This window comes from Somniosus microcephalus, chromosome 20 (genome assembly GCF_052327205.1).
Source record: "Somniosus microcephalus isolate GS21.2 chromosome 20, FLI_Smic_1.0, whole genome shotgun sequence".
NCBI lineage: Eukaryota > Metazoa > Chordata > Chondrichthyes > Squaliformes > Somniosidae > Somniosus > Somniosus microcephalus.
Window position 1 is genome coordinate 66,151,013 of NC_141006.1, and position 20,616 is coordinate 66,171,628.

The 20,616-nt window shown below is 45.4% G+C and overlaps 1 protein-coding gene across 5 annotated transcripts in view; it reads right to left on the bottom strand.

The window, feature by feature from the left end:
* mecr (mitochondrial trans-2-enoyl-CoA reductase) overlaps window positions 1–20,616 on the bottom strand; it is a 107,920-nt gene that overhangs the window by 67,232 nt on the left and 20,072 nt on the right. For 4 of the 5 annotated variants that reach the window (XM_085962898.1, XM_085962896.1, XM_085962895.1 and 1 more), the window contains exon 4: window positions 19,149–19,292. The exons of the other annotated variant lie outside the window; for it this stretch is intronic. In XM_085962898.1, coding sequence (XP_085819024.1) covers window positions 19,149–19,292 — 144 coding nt within the window. The remainder of the gene's footprint in view (window positions 1–19,148; window positions 19,293–20,616) is intronic. 5 annotated transcript variants of the gene reach the window in all.

A 20,616-nucleotide genomic window follows, 5' to 3' on the forward strand; every position in this document is an offset into this window, starting at 1 on the left:
GCGGAGGCAGCCTTGGTGGTACCTCTCCAGTGCTTTGAAGTGCCTGCTGTACATGGTCCATATCGCTGAAGCATACAGCAGGGCAGGTATCACTGCTGCTCTGTAGACCATGAGCTCAGTGCCGGGTTTGAGGTCTTTGGTCTTACATAGAAGATAGGAGCAGGAGTAGGCCATTCAGCCCCTCAAGCCTGCTCCGCCATTCAATGAGATCATGGCTGATCATCCAAACTCAGTACCTTGTCCCTGCCTTCTCCCCATATCCCTTGATCCCTTTAGCCTTAAGAAATATATCTAACTCCTTCTTGAATATATTTAATGAAGTGTCCTCAACTGCCTTCTGTGGTAGAGAATTCCACAGGTTCACCACTCTCTGGGTGAAGAAATTCCTCCTCATCTCTGTCCTCAATGGCTTACCCCTTATCTTTAGACTGTGACCCCTGGTTCTGGACTCCCCTGCCATCGGGGACATCCTTCCTGCATCTCGTCTGTCTAGTCCTGTTAGAATTTTATAAGTTTCAATGAGATCCCCTCTCATACTTCTAAACTCCAGCGAGTACAAGCCCAATCGACCCAATCTCTCCTCATACGTCATTCCTGCCATCCCAGGTATCAGTCTGGTGAATCTTCGCTGCACTCCCTCCATGGCAAGAACATCCTTCCTCAGATAAGGCGACCAAAACTGCACACAATACTCAAGGTGTGGTCTCACCAAGGCCCTGTACAACTGCAGCAAGACATCCTTGCTCCTGTACTCAAACACTCTCTTCCTCAGGCGACCAAAGGCTGCACTGGCACACTGAAGGCGGTGTTGGGCTTCGTCATCGACGTCTGCCCTTGTTGACAGTAGGCTCCCGAGGTATGGAAAGTGGTCCACGTTGTCCAAGGCCTTGTCGTGGATTTTGATAATCAGGGGCAGTACTGTGTGTCGGGGGCAGGTTGGTAGAGGACCTTTGTCTTACGGATGTTTATTGTAAGGCCTATGCTCTCGCACACGTCGGTGAAGGTGTTGACGATGGTTTGGAGTTCGGTCTTCGAGTGAGCGCAGATGCAAGCGTCGTCTGGATACTGTAATTCTACGACGGAGGATGGAACGACCTATGATCTGGACTGGAGGCGACGGAGGTTGAACAGTTTCCCATTTGTTCTGTAGATTAGCTCCACTCCAGCGGGGAGCTTACTGAGGATGAGATGGAGCACTGCAGCAAAGAAGATCGAGAAAAGCGCTGGTGCGATGACACAGCCTTGCTTGACCCTGGTCCATACGTGAATTGGGTCTGTGGTGGAACTGTTGGTCAGGATCACGGCTTGCATGTTGGCGTAAAGCAGGCGGAGGATGGTGACAAACTTTTGAGGGCAGCCGAATTTGAGGAGGACACTCCATGATCCCTCACGGTTGGCAGTGTTGAAGGCCTTTGTGAGGTCAAAGAAGGCCATGTACAATCTCTGGATTACTCCCGGTGCCACGTGCTAGTGAGTACAGGAATAGGAGGATAGAACAGATGAATGCGTGGCTGGCGAGATGGTGCAGGAGGAAGGGCTTTAGATTCCTGAGGCATTGGGAACATTTCTGGGGAAGGTGGGACCTGTACAAGCCTCCCGCCCTTTACCTTGAATCTATGCCCCCTAGTTATTGACTCCTCTACTAAGGGAAAAAGCTCCTCAGCATCCATCCTATCTATGCCCCTCATAATTTTGTACACCTCAATCATGTCCCCCCTCAGCCTCCTCTGCTCCATGGAAAACAAACCCAATCTGCCCAGTCTCTCTTCATAGCTGAAGCGCTCCAGCCCTGGTAACATCCTGGTGAACCTCCTCTGCACCCTCTCTAACGCGATCACATCCTTCCTGTAGTGTGGCGACCAGAACTGCACACAGTATTCCAGCTGTGGCCTAACCAGTGTTTTATACAGTTCCATCATAACCTCCTTGCTCTTATATTCAATGCCTCGGCTAATGAAGGCAAGTATCCCATATGCCTTTTTTACCACCTTATCCACCTGTTCCGCCGCCTTCAGGGATCTGTGTACTTGCACACCCAGATCCCTCTGACCCTCCGTCTTGCCTAGGGTCTTTCCATTCATTGTGTATTCCCTTGCCTTGTTAGTCCCCCCAAAGTGCATCACCTCGCACTTTTCCGGGTTAAATTCCATTTGCCACTGTTCCGCCCATCTGACCAACCCATCTATATCGTCCTGCAGACTGAGGCTACTCTCCTCGCTATTTACCACCCTACCAATTTTTGTATCATCCGCAAACTTACTGATCATACCTTTTACATTCATATCCAAGTCATTAATGTAGACCACAAACAGCAAGGGACCCAGCACCGATCCCTGTGGTACCCCACTGGCCACAGGCTTCCAGTCACAAAAACAACCTTCGACCATCACCCTCTGCCTTCTGCCACTAAGCCAGTTTTGGATCCAATGTGCCAAGGCACCCTGGATTCCATGGGCTCTTACCTTCTTGACCAGTCTCCTGTGCGGGACTTTATCGAAGGCCTTACTGAAATCCATGTATACCACATCCACTGCGTTACCCTCATCCACACACCTAGTCACCCCCTCAAAAAATTCAATCAAATTAGTCAGACATGATCTTCCCTTGACAAAGCCATGTTGACTATCCCTGATTAATCCTTGCCTCTCCAAGTGGAGACAAATTTTGTCCCTCAGAATTTTTTCCAATAATTTTCCTACCACTGATGTTAGGCTCACTGGCCTGTAGTTCCCCGGTTTTTCCCTACTACCCTTCTTGAATAATGGTACTACATTAGCGGTTCTCCAGTCCTCTGGCACATCCCCTGTGGCCAGAGGTCCTGAATATATGTGTTAGAGCCCCCGCAATCTCTTCCTTTGCCTCACACAGCAGCCTGGGATACATTTCATCCGGGCCTGGGGATTTATCCATTTTTAGGCCAGCTAAAACCGCCAATACCTCCTCCCTCTCGATGTTAATATGTTCGAGCACATCACAGTCCCCCCGCCCTATTTCTATGTCTACATCGTCCTTCTCCATAGTGAAAACAGATGCAAAAAATTCATTTAGAACCCCTCCTACATCTTCCAGCTCCACACACAGATTGCCACTTTTGTCCCTAATGGGCCCTATTTTCTCCCTAGTTATCCTCTTACCCTTAATATACTTATAAAACATCTTCGGATTTTCCTTTATTTTGCTCGCCAGTGTTATTTCATGGCCCCTCCTTGATCTCCTAATTTCTTTTTTTAAGTATCCCCCTGCACTTTTTGTACTCCTCTAGAGCTTCCTCCGTCTTTAGCCTTTTGTATCTACCAAAAGCCCTCCTTTTTTTCCTAATCCATTCTCGTATATCCCCTGACATCCAAGGTTCCCTGTGGTTTTTGGAACCACTCTTGACCTTTACGGGAACATGTTACCATTGTATGATCTCAATCTCCCTTCTGAAAGCCTCCCATTGCTCCGATGCGGATTTTCCTACAAGTAGCTGATCCCAGTCAATTTTGGCCAGATCCTGCCTTATCCTATTAAAATCGGCCCTCCCCCAATTTAGAACCTTTATTTCCGGCCCATCCCTGTCCTTTTCCATGACCACCTTAAATCTTACCATATTATGGTAGACTGATGGGGCGGTAATTGACCGGGTTGGATTTGTCCTGCTTTTTGAGGACAGGACATGCCTGGGCAGTTTTCATTGTCGGATAGATGCCAGTGTTGTAGTTGTACTGGAACAGTTTGGCTAGAGGCGCAGCTAGTTCTGGAGCACAGGTCTTCAATACAACAGCCGGGATGTTGTCGGGGCGGATAGCCTTTGCTGTATCCAGTGTGCCCAGCCGTTTCTTGATATCACGTGGAGTGAATCGAATTGGCTGAAGACTGGCTTCTGTGATGGTGGGGACCTCAGGAGTAGGCCGATATGGATCATCCACTTGGCACTTCTGGCTGAAGAAGGTTACAAACGCTTCAGCCTCGTCTTTTGCACTCACGTGCTGGGCTCCACCATCATTGAGGATGGGGATATTCATGGAGCCTCCTTCTCCAGTTAGTTGTTTAATCGTCCACTACCATTCACGACTGGATGTGGACAGGACTGCAGAGCTTGGATCTGATTTGAGGGAAATATTATGGGAAATTCCTCTCTGGCCCCTGAAGGCAGTCCAGCCAGCTTCAGGAGACCAAAGTGACTCGGTGACACAACCACAATTCACAAATCATTAAAAGTTGTGAGGCAGGACAATAACAAAAGCAAACCAAGCACTAGGGTTTATTTCTAGAGGGATAGAATTGAAAAGTAGAGAAGTTATGCTGAACTTGTATTGAACCTTGGTTAGACCACACTCGGAGTACTGGTCGCCATATTATAAAAAGGAAATAGAGGCACCGGAGAGGGTGCAAAAAGATTGACATGGTTGATACCAGAACTACAAGGTTATACACATCAGGAAAGGATGAACAGGCTGGGTCTCTTTTCTCTTGAAAAGAGAAGGCTGAGGGGTGACCTAACAGAGGTCTTTAAAGTTATGAAAGGTTTTGACAGAGTAGACACAGAGTGCGTTTGTCCTCCTCAAATTCGGTTGCCCTCAAAAGTTTGTCACCATCCTCCGCCTGCTTCACGACGACATGCAAGCCGTGATCCTGACCAACGGTTCCACCACAGACCCAATTCACGTACGAACCGGGGTCAAACAAAGCTGTGTCATCGCACCAACGCTCTTCTCGATCTTCCTTGCTGCAATGCTCCATCTCACCCTCAGTAAGCTCTCCGCTGGAGTGGAGCTAATTTACAGAACAAACGGGAAACTGTTCAACCTCCGTCGCCTCCAGTCCAGATCCAAGGTCGTCCCATCCTCTGTCGTCGAATTACAGTATGCAGACGATGCTTGCATCTGCGCTCACTTGGATGTCGAACTCCAAACCATTTTTAACACCTTCACCGAAGCTTACGAGAGCATGGGCCTTACACTAAACATCCGTAAGACAAAGGTCCTCTACCAACCTGCCCCCGCCACACAGTAGTGCCCCCCGATTATCAAAATCCACGACAAGGCTTTAGACAACGTGGATCACTTTCCATACCTCGGGAGCCTACTGTCAACAAGGGCAGACATCGACGACAAAGTCCAACACCGCCTTCAGTGTGCCAGTGCAGCCTTCGGTCGCCTGAGGAAGAGAGTGTTTGAAGACCAGGACCTCAAACCCGGCACTAAGCTCATGGTCTACAGAGCAGCAGTGATACCCGCCCTGCTGTATGCCTCAGAGACATGGACCATGTACAGCAGGCACCTCAAAGCACTGGCGAGGTACCACCAACACTGCCTCCGCAAGATCCTGCAAATCTATAGGCAGGATAGGCGCACCAAAGTCAGTGTTCTCGCTTAGGCCAACATCCCCAGCATCGAATCTTTGATCACGCTCAATCAGCTCCGATGGACGGGTCACATTTTCCGTATGCCCGATAAGAGACTCCCAAAACAAGCGCTCTACTCGGAACTACGGCATAGCAAGAGAGCCCCATGTGGGCAGAGGAAACACTTCAAGGACACCCTCAAAGCCTCCTTGAAAAAGTGTAACATCCCCATTGACACCTGGGAATCCCTGGCCCAAGACCGCACAAAGTGGAGAAGCATCCGGGAAGGCGCCAAACACCTCGAGTCTCTTTGCCGGGAGCAAGCGGAAGCCAAGCGCAAACAGCGGAAGGCGCGCACGTTAACCCAAGCACCCCACCCACCCGCCCCTTCAACCACCATCTACCCGCTGTGTGACAGAGACTGTAGATCCCACATTGGACTCATCTGTCACCTGCGAACTCATTTTTAATGTGGAAGCAAGTCAGGCAGTCCCTCGGAACCGAGGATAAGAGGAGTTTCCACTTGTGGGGAAGAACAAAACTAGAGGCCATCAAAACTAGATAGCCACCAAGAAATCAAATAGGGAATTCAGAAGAAACGTCTTTACTCAGAGAGTGGTGAGAATGTGGAACTCGCTACCACAGGGAGTGGTTGAGGCAAATAGTATAGATGCATTTAAGGGGAAGTTAATAAGCATGAGTGAGAATGGAATAGAAGGTTATGCGGATAGAGTAATATGAGGAAGGATAGGAGGCTCGACCAGAGCATAAACTTGGAGTTGGGTCGAATGGCCCGTTTCCGTGCTGTATATTCTAGATGCATTGCTGATCATCTTCCAACATTCGATGGAATCTGGAATAGTACCCATGGAATGGAGGGTAGCTAATGTTACCCCACTATTCAAAAAAGGTGGTAGAGAGAAAACGGGGAATTACGGACATCAGCTTGACATCAGTAGTGGGGAAAATGCTAGAGTCCATTATAAAAGATGTAATAGCAGAGCACTTGGAAAACAGTGACAGGATCGGACAAAGTCAACATGGATTTACAAAAGGTAAGTCGTGCTTGACTAATCTACTGGAATTTTTTGAGGATGTAACTGGTAAAATAGATAAGGGAGAACCAGTGGATGTGGTGTATTTGGACTTTCAAAAGGCTTTCGATAAGGTCCCGCATAAGAGATTAGCGTGTAAAATTAAGGCACATGGGATTGGGGGCAAGGTATTGACTTGGATAGAGAACTGGTTGGCAGACAGAAAGCAAAGACTTGGAATAAACGGGTCTTTTTCCGAGTGGCAGGCAGTGACTAGTGGGGTACCGCAGAGATCGGTCCTTGGACCCCAGCTATTCACAATATATATTAATGATCTAGACAAGGGAACTAGATGTAATATCTCCAAGTTTGCAGACGACACAAAGCTGGGTGGGCGTGTGTGCTGTGAGGAGGATGCCGAGAAATTCCAGGATAATTTGGACAGGTTGGGTGATTGGGCAGAAGCATGGCAGATGCAATATAACGTGGATAAATGCAAGGTTATCCACTTTGGTGTCAAAAACAGGAAAGCAGATTATCTGAATGGCAATAGATTGGGAGAAGGGGAAGTGCAACGAGACCTGGGTGTCCTTGTGCACCAGTCGCTGAAGGTAAGCATGCAGGTGCAGCAGGCGGTTAAGAAGGCAAATGGTATGTTGGCCTTTGTAGCGAGGGGGTTTGAGTACAGGAACAAGGATGTCTTGCTGCAGTTGTACAGGGCCTTGGTGAGACCACATTTTGAGTATTGTGTGCAGTTTTGGTCACCTTATGTGAGGAAGGATGTTCTTGCCATGGAGGGAGTTCAGCGAAGATTCACCAGGCTGATACCTGGGATGGCAGGAATGACGTATGAGGAGAGATTGGGTCGATTGGGCTTATACTCGCTGGAGTTTAGAAGAATGAGAGGGAATCTCATTGAAACTTATAAAATTCTAACAGGACTGGACAGACTAGATGCAGGAAGGATGTTCCCGATGGTCAGGGAGTCCAGAACCAGGGGTCACAGTCTAAGGATAAGGAGTAAGCCATTTAGGACAGAAATGAGGAGGAATTTCTTCACCCAGAGAGTGGCGAACCTGTGGAATTCGCGACCACAGAAGGCAGTAGAGGGCAATTCATTAAATATATTCAAGGAGTTGGATATATTTCTTAAGGCTTAAGGAATCAAGGGACATGGGGAGAAAGCAGGGACAGGGTACTGAATTTGGATGATCAGCCGTGATCACATTGAATGGCGGAGCAGGCTCGAAGGGCCGAATGGCCCACTCCTGCTCCTATCTTCTATGTTTCTATGTAACCTATCCAGTTCAAATAACTGATCCACTTGCACTGAGTCTAATCCTTTCATTAATTTAAAGACCCCTATCATATCTCTTCAATGTCTACACTTTTCTAAAGCAAAAAGCTCCAGCTCTCTAGTCTGTCCTGATAACCAAGGACCCTTCAACTCAGTATCTTTTCACCATTATTATGGGTTGGAAATCTGGCTTTACTACATATTGGGCCAGAAATTAGGATCGGGTGCTTGCCGTGCATGCAAGCCCCCGATCTGCACTCACCCTGCGCGCTGACATCTGATGCCCGGGCCTGCTTGCATTTCCTGTCACAGGCCCGGTTCAGATGTCGGCACGATGTGCTTGCCTGATCCAGCGGCATAGTTAGTGCGATGTGCCGGCTGGGATCAGGTGAGCACTGTGCAGCCAATCAGGGGAAGGGAAACTCATTCATGAGTTTGATAGTAAAGACTGTCAAACTCATGAAAAGTACGGGCGCCCAAAAGACTACTTTAACTTTAATTAAAATTTAAAAAAAACATCCCAATAAGTAAATAAACTATAAATAACTTTAAAAAACTATTTAAAACAATTAATAACATTTTTGGAAAATATTTTCTTTCACAAATTCGGGTCTAAAAATAAACTTACCTTACTGTAAAGTCCTTAAAAACAATGAAGCTGTGGAAAAAATGTAATAATTTTAAATATTAGACCACTTACCTTCAAGAATCCACTCCTTACGCCTCCTTTTTTCATTTCCAAAAAGTCCAGGCCCTTGCACACGCGCAAACCTGTCAAAACGAAGGAAGTTCAACGCGTGCGCGCAGAGTCCTGCGCGCACGCGTTGGACCTCTTAACCCCTTAGTTCGATGGAGAGGAAATGCCGGTTTCCCGCGCATGCGCTGTGCATGCTGGAATCCGGCAATTCCTCTGGCCACACGCGTGAGTACACCGTCCTTACTCACGCGTTGGGAACGGAATTACTGGCCCAATGTCTGCTTCAATTCTCAAAGCAAAACGACCGTTGATGGGATGCAGATGTTATTCCTGGGGATGGGTTTGCCTGTGACATAGTTAGTGACAGCCCACTCCATGGTTATTCTTTATAGTTGAACGGGATCACAAAATAAGATTATTTTCGTTTTCATTGTTTATTCTTGCTAAATTTTATAGTAGGTTTCTGGATGCTTATAACCAACTTTTCCAGTTCTGATGTAAGGTCATCAACCTGAAACATTAACTCTATTTCTCTCTCCACAGATGCTGCCTAACCTGCTGAATATTTCCAGCATTTTCTGTTTTTATTTCAGATTCCCAGCATCTGCAGTATTTTACTTTTGTAATAAGCTAGGCTTTGCTGTTCATCTGCAAAGCCAAATCAAATTATGTATTTATTTTTCTCAGTGGAACTCCTCATGAATTGCTTCATGTAAAGTTTATTTTTTTCTCTCTTTTCAGCTGAATGACTACTCTCAATGGAAAAATCTGTGATTTTGAGATAACTGAAATTTTTGAACCATTTAATCACTTTAAAATGTCAGAAGTATATTTACAAAAAAAAGGACAAAGAAGGGTCGTCATTTCATGCTGGTCTCTTCCAGCTGGAAACTGACAACCACCTGCTATAAGCAAACTTCTCTCAGTACCGCAAAGAACCTGTAAGTGAATGTGATGAAGTCTCTTTGCTGTAATATAATGAGTGGTAGAGAAGCTCTGCTGTGTCAGATTGTGTTCAGGCTCCATTTTGTATCGCGGACTCCATTTCGTGGTTAAAAATAGTTTCTGCACTATTTCTGCACAGCTAAGGGTATAATAACCATAACATTGTACTGTAACGTGAAGTTGGGAAGATCAAGAGTTGGCCACCCTGCTGTAACGTGAGGTCCTCCGCATCCTTCACATCATCGTATATGATGTCTGAGACGATAATTTTCTCTAATAGATATATACCGGAAAAACTCTGTCTAGTACTCTCATTCCTGACACACAGACAATAACTCCAAGCCTGACTCTAGCATTTCTCACAATGAGACTTTGTCTCATTAAAGGGACAGGCGAAGTTAAGCACAGCCCCACCTGAGCGACCAAATACTACATTGTTCATTACACGGTAGAACACTCCTTTTATAGTAAAATAGTGCATCATGAGAAAACCACAGAAAATCCACTAGTATTTTTTTCTAAATTATAAACATGACGGGTTTGTGAATGCAACAGTTCTGAGGATGTCACTCCATTCATTTAAAATGAAAATAAATCAATACAATGGATCTACACATGAAAAAAGTCATTGAAAAGAGTCATCACATGACATGAAAATAAAAATTCTGCTCAAAAATAATTTGGTCTCCTTTTGGTGCTGAATTTCAACTCCTGATGGCATGGGGGAAAAGGAAGAAATAGTCAGATTACCAAATTCACATTAGGAACTAGAGCAATTCCGTATTTGCAGTATAAATGGGGTATCAGACAGACAGGACTAATTGTTTCAACCACTGTACTACAGAGCTAATTCTTTATTAAAAGCTTGAAACTTGATTCAAATGGAACAGCGTTTGGAATCATGCTGCTAAAATGTGGTTAAATGGACAGCACTCAAATTCAAGCAGCTAACTGGTTATTGTAATACTGATCAACTACTTGAAAATAAGCTCAATTACTTGAAAATAAACTCTCAGCCGATTCATCCTACAGGAATAAGCTCTTATCTAAAACACAGATTTTGCTATAACATGCAAAATCCACAAACATGCAACAACAACAACTTGCATTTACATAGTTTAAAGTAGTAAAATGTCCCAAGGAGCTTCAAAGGAGCGTTATTAAACAAAATTTGAGACCGAGCCACATAAGGAGATATTCGGGAAGATGACCAAAAGCTTGGTCAAAGGGGCAGGGGTCTTCAAATGTTAAAAATGACATGAAAAGACTAGCTGACACATTGAGCCTGCCCCATCCTGGCATGTTGCAACTGCTTCACAACATCAACCCCATTGCTCCCCACTCTCCATATCCTTGAAAAGGCTTAAAAAAGAAAAATCTTTGGCCAATTTAGGGAAATATTATGGGAACTTCCTCTCTGGCCCCTGAAGGCAGTCCAGCCAGCTTCAGGAGACGAAAGTGACTAGGTGACACAACCCCCAGTGACCCACCTACCTCTGATATATGTAAATGTGTTTGCCACTTGCAAGAACTTGTCCAGCTCCCGTTTGAATGAAGCTGCACTCACTGCACGTGTCAGCAACTTATTCTGGAGGTCAACTATTTCCTGTGAAAAGAAGTACTTCCCAGCTTCTAGCCTACCTCTATACTTATGTCCCCGATCCTCCATATTGCATTTGGATAAGAAAAATAAGGAGGTCACAAGCTACTTAGAAAATAAGAATCTAAATGGGGTAAGGAGCAAAGGGATCTGGGAGTACAAATTCACAAATCATTAAAAGTTGTGAGGTAGGACAATAACAAAAGCAAATCAAGCACTAGGGTTTATTTCTAGAGGGATAGAATTGAAAAGTAATGAAGTTATGCTAAACTTGTATTGAACCTTGGTTAGACCACATTTGGAGTACTGGTCGCCATATTATAAAAAGGAAATAGAGGCACTGGAGAGGGTGCAAAAAAGATTTACATGGTTGATACCAGAACTACAAGGTTATACCCATCAGGAAAGGATGAACAGGCTGGGTCTCTTTTCTCTTGAAAAGGGAAGGCTGAGGGGTGACCTAATAGAGGTCTTTAAAGTTATGAAAGGTTTTGACAGAGTAGACACAGAGAGTGTGTTTCCACTTGTGGGGAAGAACAAAACTCGAGGCCATCAATACAAGATAGCCACCAAGAAATCAAATAGGGAACTCAGAAGAAACGTCTTTACTCAGAGAGTGGTGAGAATGTGGAACTCGCCACCACAGGGAGTGGTTGAGGCAAATAGTATAGATGCATTTAAGGGGAAGCTAGATAAGCATATGAGCGAGAATGGAATAGAAGGTTATGCTGATAGAGTTAGATGAGGAAGGATAGGAGGAGGCTCGACTGGAGCATAAACTTGGACTTGTTGGGCCGAATGGCCTGTTTCCGTGCTGTATATTCTATGTATCCAGTTCAAATAACTGATCCACTTGCACTGAGTCTAATCCTTTCATTAATTTAAAGACCCCAATCATATCTCTTCAATGTCTACACTTTTCTAAAGCAAAAAGCTCCAGCTCTCTAGTCTGTCCTGATAACCAAGGACCCTTCAACTCGGTATCTTTTCACCATTATTATGGATTGGAAATCTGGCTTTACTGCATGTTGTCTGCTTCAATTCTCAAAGCAAAACGACCGTTGATGGGACGCACATGTTATTCCTGGGGATGGGTTTGTCTGTGACATACTGCCCAGCCATGGTAGTTAGTGACAGCCCACTCCATGGTTATTCTTTATAGTTGAACCGGATCACAAGATAAGATTATTCTTATTTCCATTGTTTATTCTTGCTAAATTTTATAATAGGATTCTGGATACTTACATGAAATAAACATGGAGATGTTCACTATGACAATGATACCGTATTTAAACTACAGCAGCGCTTCTGGAGGCAACACTGGAAAGATAAATGGTTGTCACTGGCACTGCTTGTATTATACTCTGGCCGCACATAGAAGTCATGAGTACATTTTTAACATTGTTGCTCTTGGCAGCCCTTCCACTCCCACTGGTCATCATTACGAGGCGTGCGTGGCAGAACTGTAAAATCATCAGTGAAATTTGGCAGTGCTGTTGTTTCAATGTTACTATCAGTCTACAATTTGCTCTGCAGCATAAATGAAGTGAATACTGAACACAAGATGTCGGGTTCAAAAAATGTCTGCTCACATCCTTGTTGAGTAAACATCCACTAAAATGTGTCACTTTGAAATTAAAAAAAAAAATCAAGACATCATAAAAACCTTTTCCTGTTGCTGCCTACAGGCAAAGTTAACCCAGAATGTGAGAGACAGGCAGCACCGATTAATGCATCCCACTCATGCAGCACCCATTATACTGCTGTTACAACAGCAAACATTACACAAGTGGGAAAGCAAGTTAATGTCTATTGATGTTCACTTAGCTCCCTTAGTCAGATGCAGTCATTTCTCTTTTTCAGGACCTCAAAAGACCTGCCGTCCCTCAGTCTTCTCTTCATCCTACAATCTGTTGGGTTTTGAAACCCAAGCTTGGTATCACAAAAGCACTGCTTCTCTATTTACTTCATCTTCCATCCTACTGTTTTCAACCTCTGTGCTGCTCTGCACAATGGGCCTTGATCATTCGTCCATTATTTTAGATTTTAAAAGACTGGGGAATAATGAAGGCCAAAAGACAAAAAAACATATCAATAATAATTCTTTGTAACTATGGGATTGTTTTTTAAAAATTCTGATGGCCTAAGTCCCCATTAAATTTAGCGGGATGCTCATAATAATGGCTGCCCTGTTAATTGGGCTTTGGTCTTCAAAGAAGAACAATCAAGAATCCACATATTTAGATTTAGAGGGTGCATATACCATTTTCAGCTATCGCAAAATAAAATAAAAGCTTGGAAATAAGCTTCTAGATTTAATGGAAGCTCTGATTATCAGTTGTTTGGAGAACAAGTGTGAAATATCACCTGATTAAAGCTGGCACATTGCTGGAAAGAGCAATGAAGATCATCTATTTTGTCTCATGGTGTGATATAGATTTTGCTTTAAACTAATTACATAGCTAACCAGCACAGCACACTGGAGGAACAGTCAGAACAGATTAGAAAGGGTGGGGGAGCAGCGAAGGGGAACAATAAAAAGGCTACTCGGGTCAACAAACCCAATGCTACTAACAGACCAACGTATGCTCTTCTGCACTTACTTAATCCCTTAAAGGTGGCAAATAACGGTACGCAAAACTTCCAAGAAGATAAAACTCAGATTTCGCCCGGAGCGCCCAAAAGTAATCTAGCAAAAAAAAACCTCCAGGAAATCAATTTAATGTTATGATCTCTATTATTCAAGCTTGACTTCTTTAAATTCCACAGATAATATTTCCACATTCCCTAGAAGATTGGAAGCATAGTGTTCCACAGGGGATATATCTGAAAGTTAACAGCAGGCATTAGGTTGATGTATGTTTGCTGCAATCTGCTCACGGTTTCCTGAAATGCTCATCTGCATCTTAAGTCATTGAAAACTCTTGAACAGAACAGATTATACACTAGAGCATCTTAATTCCATGGCACACTTCAGAATGATAATATTTGAGAAGCCATGCCATGAAGATGAAGACACTCGTCTAATTGTTTTGTGGAAATGCTCTTAAATAAAAGGGACCTGGGGAAGAGTTGCAAATTTTGGTTGAGAACTTAAGAAATGTCGAAGTAATCTTCTTGACCCGCCATGTGGCAGGAGAATCTGCAAAACTAAATGTCTCACCCTAACACTAAGGCTCAATGGATCATTGAGCTTTCTTGAGATCAAGGAGGAAATTTCACCACCAAAAGGAGCCCCAGATAACTAATTCTGAGTGATGCTTCAATGAGATGATAGAAGTAGTCTCTTCGACAAGATTACATATCATACAAAAGGTTTAAGTAATCAAATAATTATTTCTTCCAAGCCACAGTAGACCAAGTTGGAGGTTAAGTGGCTTTAGAGGAATATTTAATCATATTGCTCTTCACTTAATTTGTCACTGATAGTGACTCATTGATTGCTTTCGCCTTCAATTTTCACACTTGTCTCGTCTTGCAGTTCTTACAGATGATACTTCTTCCTTCTTAGGCAGTCCCTCAGAACCGAGGATAACTTGCTTCCACACTAAAAATGAGTTCTCAGGTGACTGATGAGTCCAATGCGGGACCTACAGTCTCTGTCACAGGTGGGGCAGACTGTGGTTGAAGGGGCGGGTGGGTGGGGTGCTTGGGTTGACGTGCGCTCCTTCCGCTGTTTGCGCTTGGCTTCTGCTTGCTCCCGACGAAGAGACTCGAAGTGTTCGGCTTCTCCGCCACTGTGTGTGGTCTTGGGCCAGGGATTCCCAGGTATCGGTGGGGATGTTGCACTTTTTCAAGGAGGCTTTGAGGGTGTCCTTGAAGCGTTTCCTCTGCCCACCTGGGGCTCTCTTGCCGTGTTGGAGCTCCGAGTAGAGCGCTTGTTTTGGGAGTCTCGTATCGGGCATGCGGACGATGTGGCCCGTCCATCGGAGCTGATCGAGCGTGGTCAAAGCTTCAATGTTGGGGATGTTGGCCTGAGCGACAACACTGATGTTGGTGCGCCTATCCTGCCAATGGATTTGCAGGATCTTGCAGAGGCAGCGTTGGTAGAGGACCTTTGTCTTACGGATGTTTAGTCTCCAATCGTCTTGGATCCCGTTGCCATTGGACCAAGATGTTGCTCTGTCAAGCCCGTGTGGTAGCTGGTGTGCAACGGCCACTCCACTTTAAAAGAATTCATGCACAGGTATCTTCCACCCTTTAAAATGAAGTTGGGGACCTGGAACCTCAGGACCCTCATGGACAACCCCAACAGCGACAGACTGGAATGCCGTACTGCTATCATAGCCCGGGAGCTCAGATGTTTCGACAAAGACATTGCCGCCCTAAGCAAGACCCGGCGGGTAGGGGAAGGCCTGCTCAAGGAGCAAGGCGGTGGTTACACCTTCTTCTGGAAAGGCAAACCTGAAGAAGAACGCTGCCTCCATGGGGTAGGCTTCGCCATAAAAAAATGAGCTAGTTGAATGTCTCAGAGACTCCCCTTGTGGAATAAACGAACGCCTCATGACTCTGAGGCTCACCCTAGCCCGGAACCGGTGCGCTACGGTCATCAGTGCGTACGTCCCACCACTGGAAGCCACAGACGAGACCAAAGAGGAATTCTACTCCAGCCTCGAACAATCCCTGCCCCGAGTCCCAACGTGCGACAAGCTGATCCTCCTTGGCGACTTCAACGCCAGAGTTGGAAAGGACACAGACCTCTGGGGAGCTGTGATCAGCAGAGAGGGGGTAGGGAAAGCCAACTCCAAAGGTACCCTCCCTTCTGACGAAATGCTTAGAACATGGCCTTGTCATAACCAACACCTTGTTCTGTCAGAGAGACATGGCAGCACCCTCGCTCCAAGCGCTGGCATCTGCTGGACTACGTCATCGTCTGAGCGAGGGACCGCAAGGACGTCCGCATCACCCGCGCCATGACAGGAGCTGACGACTGCTGGACAGACCACCGCCTAATCCACTCTATCATCTCCATTAACGTAGCCCCAAAACAGCAGTGGCAACAGAAGCAATGCCGCAGGAAAATCAACGCTGGAGCACTCAAAGACCCTGCTAAGAAAGCCCTATTCAGCCTGCGCCTCACAACCAACCTGACGACTCCCAGTGATTCAGAGACACAGAGTCCACAGCGCCTGGTCTGGATTCAAGGCCTCCATAATCAGCACGTGAAGAGACGCTCAGTCACTCGACCAGGAAACACCAAGACTGGTTCGACGAGAACGACCAGGAGATCCAGGAGCTAATAAGCTGCAAGCGCAAGGCATTCCTGATCTGGAAACAGCAACAGAACTCGAGAACAAGAAAGCAGCTCTACAGACGCCTGAAGGCTGAGGTCCAACAAAAAACTTGCGACCTAAAGAACAGATGGTGGGTGGAGAAAACACAGGAGATCCAGCAGCTAGCCGACAACCACAACGTGCGTGGATTCTTTCGCGCAGTCAAGACACCTGTGGCCCAAGCACCCAAGGTTCTACCCCACTGCGGGCCAAGAACTGAGAGGTACTCATCAAGGACAGAGAGGCAGTCAATGCCCGCTGGAAGGAGCACTTCGAAGATCTCCTTAATCGGGACTCTATCTTCGACGCAACTGTCCTTAACTCCATCCCGCAACATGCTACCTGCCACCATCTCAACACAACCCCAGCCCGGCATGAGGTTGAAAAGGCCATCCTGCAACTGAAGAACAACAAGGCCTCAGGAGCAGATGGAATCCCTGCCGAGGCGCTAAAACATGGCGGAGAAGCACGATTGGCACGAATACATGAACTAATTTCCCTTATTTGGAAGGAGGAGAGCATGCCAGGGGATCTCAGAGACGCCGTAATCGTGACCATCAAGAAAGGTGACAAGTCCGATTGTGATAATTATAGAGGAGTCTCCCTGCTGTCTGCCACAGGGAAAGTCATCGCAAGAATCCTCCTCAATCGCCATCTTCCAGTGGCTGAAGTGCTCCCCCCAGAGTCGCAATGCCGATTCCGCCCACTAAGGGGCACAATGGACATGATCTTCACCGCGCGTCAACTACAAGAGAAATGCAGGGAACAGCACCAACCACTGTACATGGCCTTCTTTCATCTCACAAAGGCCTTCGACACTCTCAACCGTGAGGGATTATGGAGTGTCCTCCTCAAATTCAGCTGCCCTCAAAAGTTTGTCACCATCCTCCGCCTGCTTCACGACGACATGCAAGCCATGATCCTGACCAACGGATCCACCACAGACCCAATTCACGTACGGACCGGGATCAAGCAAAGCTGTGTCATCGCACCAACACTCTTCTTGATCTTCCTGTCTGCAACGCTCCATCTCACCCTCAGTAAGCTCCCCGCTGGAGTGGAGCTAATCTACAGAACAAACAGATCATAACTCAACTCATTGCTCGCATCCTTCAAATTCTCAGCAACTGTGATTTATTAAATTACTTCAGTCCAATGGGGGGAAAAATTGAGTCACACCCCCTTTGGTGCGCTAACTTCGCCAAGGCGCTATAAAAATTAGCGCCCCCGTGGCAGAAAATGATCAGTAGCGCCCCAAGAGGGAAGCAGAGCGCTACTAGAACCGCCCCGCCTCCCTTTTGGGACGCTGTGAGGGAATATCGCGGCACGTTGCGCCGCGGTACTGCAGGTCTTCTACCCCTTCTTAAAGGGGAGGGGCCTAGCGCAGCTTGACCCGGGGTCCAGCTGGGCCACCAGGGATCGGAGTGCCGGTAAAAGAGCCCGGCGCTCAAGAGAAGTGCCGGGCTCACGGAGCGCAGCAGGCACTCCGCGGGGGAGGGGGGGGGGCTGCAGAGTAGGCCGGGGATGGCAACGGGGGCAGGTGCTGGCAGGCGGCCAGCAACAAAAATGGCAGCCCGGCACCTCGCCTTTAATTAGCGCAGTCCTGGCCGCAGGTAGGCCCCTGACCCTGTTGGACATAACGTCCGGCGGTAAGTCAGGGGGCGCTGCCGAAAATCGCGGGCAGGGCGCTGCGCACGGCAACAACGTCATCGCCAGCGGCGCAGCGCTGCGGGGAGCTAACAGTTATCGCCGCCACTAACCTCCCGCTGAATTTCGCGGGAAGCATTGGAGGCACTGCGCCCTCTTAGGGCACTAACGGGAAGCGCAACGCATCCAAATTTTCCCCCCATGATTTCTTAGTGATAATGACTGGGCCTCATACCACTGAACAAGGAAAATCACTGTGGGAGGGACAGTGAGAAATTGAGAAACAAGAGCAATCAATCTGGGACCAGCAGCAAGAAACAGCAGGGCAAGATAAACCTGAGGGAGCTCATGTAAATCACTGAACAGGAACTTTAAAAAAGCAACTCAATTATCTGAACATGGTGTGCTGGGTTAGACTGACTTTATGAATACACTGGAGGCACGAAGAGCATTTAAAGTATGTTGATACACAACCATTCTCACAAGCTCAATGTATTGTTGTGCATTCATTCGAATACTTTCTGTACGTATGACTTAATTATATGGGCAAAAATAATTGAAGCACACTTTGCTGCTGCAACCAGTCTCTGCAGCAACTAAGTTTTTCAGCAACATCACACCAGCAATCACATTCTTGTTAATGTCTTTTCCGCAAAAGATAATGGATTTTGATGCTTCACAATCATTTTTTTTTTTATATAAAGGAAATGCTTCAGGTTAAGAACCTATGTGAAATACAGACATCTATGGAGAAGGGAGAAATTATATATGTATATATTTCTCCCTTCTTCTCCATAGACATCGATTCCTGCTGGGTTACAATTCCACTGGAACTTTGCCCAAGTAGCCATTCTTTGTGTATGACAGAGAGCATCAGTTGGCTAATCATCCGTGCGCTATATCATAGCCAAGTGCAGTCCTATCCTTGCAAAGTCCACACATGCACAATTTCCAGCAGAGGTCATCAGGCAGTGGTGAAGTAGCTGGCCTCTTAATGGAAATGTCATCTTTCAAACTTTTCTGCGACCAGGCACGAAATACATCAAATCTTTGTTCAGCTTTAATTACCAGCATCCACCTCCCTCCTCACTGCTTTTAGTGATTTATTTGTAATGGGATTCAGGCATGTATTTTCCACAAGGTTAAGGCCGCATGCTATAGTATTCCTTCAAAGTTACTCCTGAATACCAATACTGTACATAAATTTAAAGAATTGGTTACACGACAATTTCAAAAATCAGAATTCATAGGCAGCTAGAAGAAGAATCCCTAAAAGTTGCTTGGTTACCATGATTTACTGATAGTTTAGAACAGAATAGGGATACATACCAGGCTTCAAAGTCTCAAAGTCGCACAACATTCTATAGGCGGTACATGGGTTGACACCCAAGGTAGCTGCACACAGAAGAGGGATGTTCTTTGGAACTTTAACAAAACCATTCATGTTGCCCACTGCTTCCATCCTCCAGGTTCCTGTTAAAATAACACACCTCAAAATAGTGTCTAAAATTGAACTGTGAAAGTTTCTAAATGAATTGCTAGTTTTAATAATTAATGTATCCACAATGAATCTTTCGCTACTGCCCAGAGCAAAAATATCTCTCACAAATGTTCATTCTATCCAAAGAATATTGCTAATGGAGATTCATTCTTCAAGGTATCTTTTAGTGCTCAGGAAAATGTGAGGCGTGAACATTTGAAGTAAGTATTAATGTCAAGCATTTCTGGGTCAAGTATAGACTCGGTATGACCCAGAAGAAAAAAGTTGCATTGACTCTGGCTCAAAATGGTACTTTAATTCAACCTGAGGCAAGCACCCACCAATGCACCACAGTAACACCAGCTACTCAAAGAATGAGTGCCAAATTTAGTGTTAATCTCTGTACATTTTTCTGCTGTGGCTCCAAGCCCATAAGGGACCTGATTGAGACTTCCCAAAGTAATTTTATGTTGGACTCTAAACAGTGAGCACAGAAAGATGATTTTATCCTGTCAATTTGAGTTGGTACTGTACCTTCAAGCCTAGCCCCCTTCTCCACAAGATATATTCCAGTGTCTATATGTTACTCCTACTTTATCTACATGCAACATGTTCTAAAAGTCTGAGCTGTAAAGGGAATTTTGCACTCTAAGTGTTAACCTGGCTACAGACCTCCTGCATAAACATTTACATCACTTATGAATGTTTTTCTAAAACTATTAACATAGGTTAAGGCAATTCAATATTTAAACATCCAATGATGCATTTTCACAGATATCATGATCAAAGAGAAAATAAATCAATGGAACAAAATTATGGGACACTTACCTCTTTAAACAGCCTTTGGACGCTTATACAGTTTTAAAAATACTGTTAGCTATCTGGAACAAAATACAAGTAAATACACAGTACCCTAATTAAAGCTACATTGTTATATTCGTCAATTGCATTTAAGAAGAAGCTAGATAAGTACATGAGTGAGAAAGGAATTAGAAGGATATGTTGATAGGGTGAGATAAACTAAGGTGGAAGGAGGCTGTTGGGCCGAATGGCCTGTTGCTGTGCTTTAACATTCTATATACTGTAATTGAATCTGAATCAAGATGGGAGAAATTAATACTTGTGACACCTGGTGCAGACAGAACCTTTTTATTTATTTTGTTTTGGATTCAAATATCCATATTTACAGGGAACAGTCAGATAATCTTCAGGATCCTCCTATTTCCAACATTCCTGCTGTAAAGTCTGTAGGTATTATGGCGACTACAAGAGTAACTTTAACAGGACTTTACTATTCGAAGGTCAGGGCGAATCTGC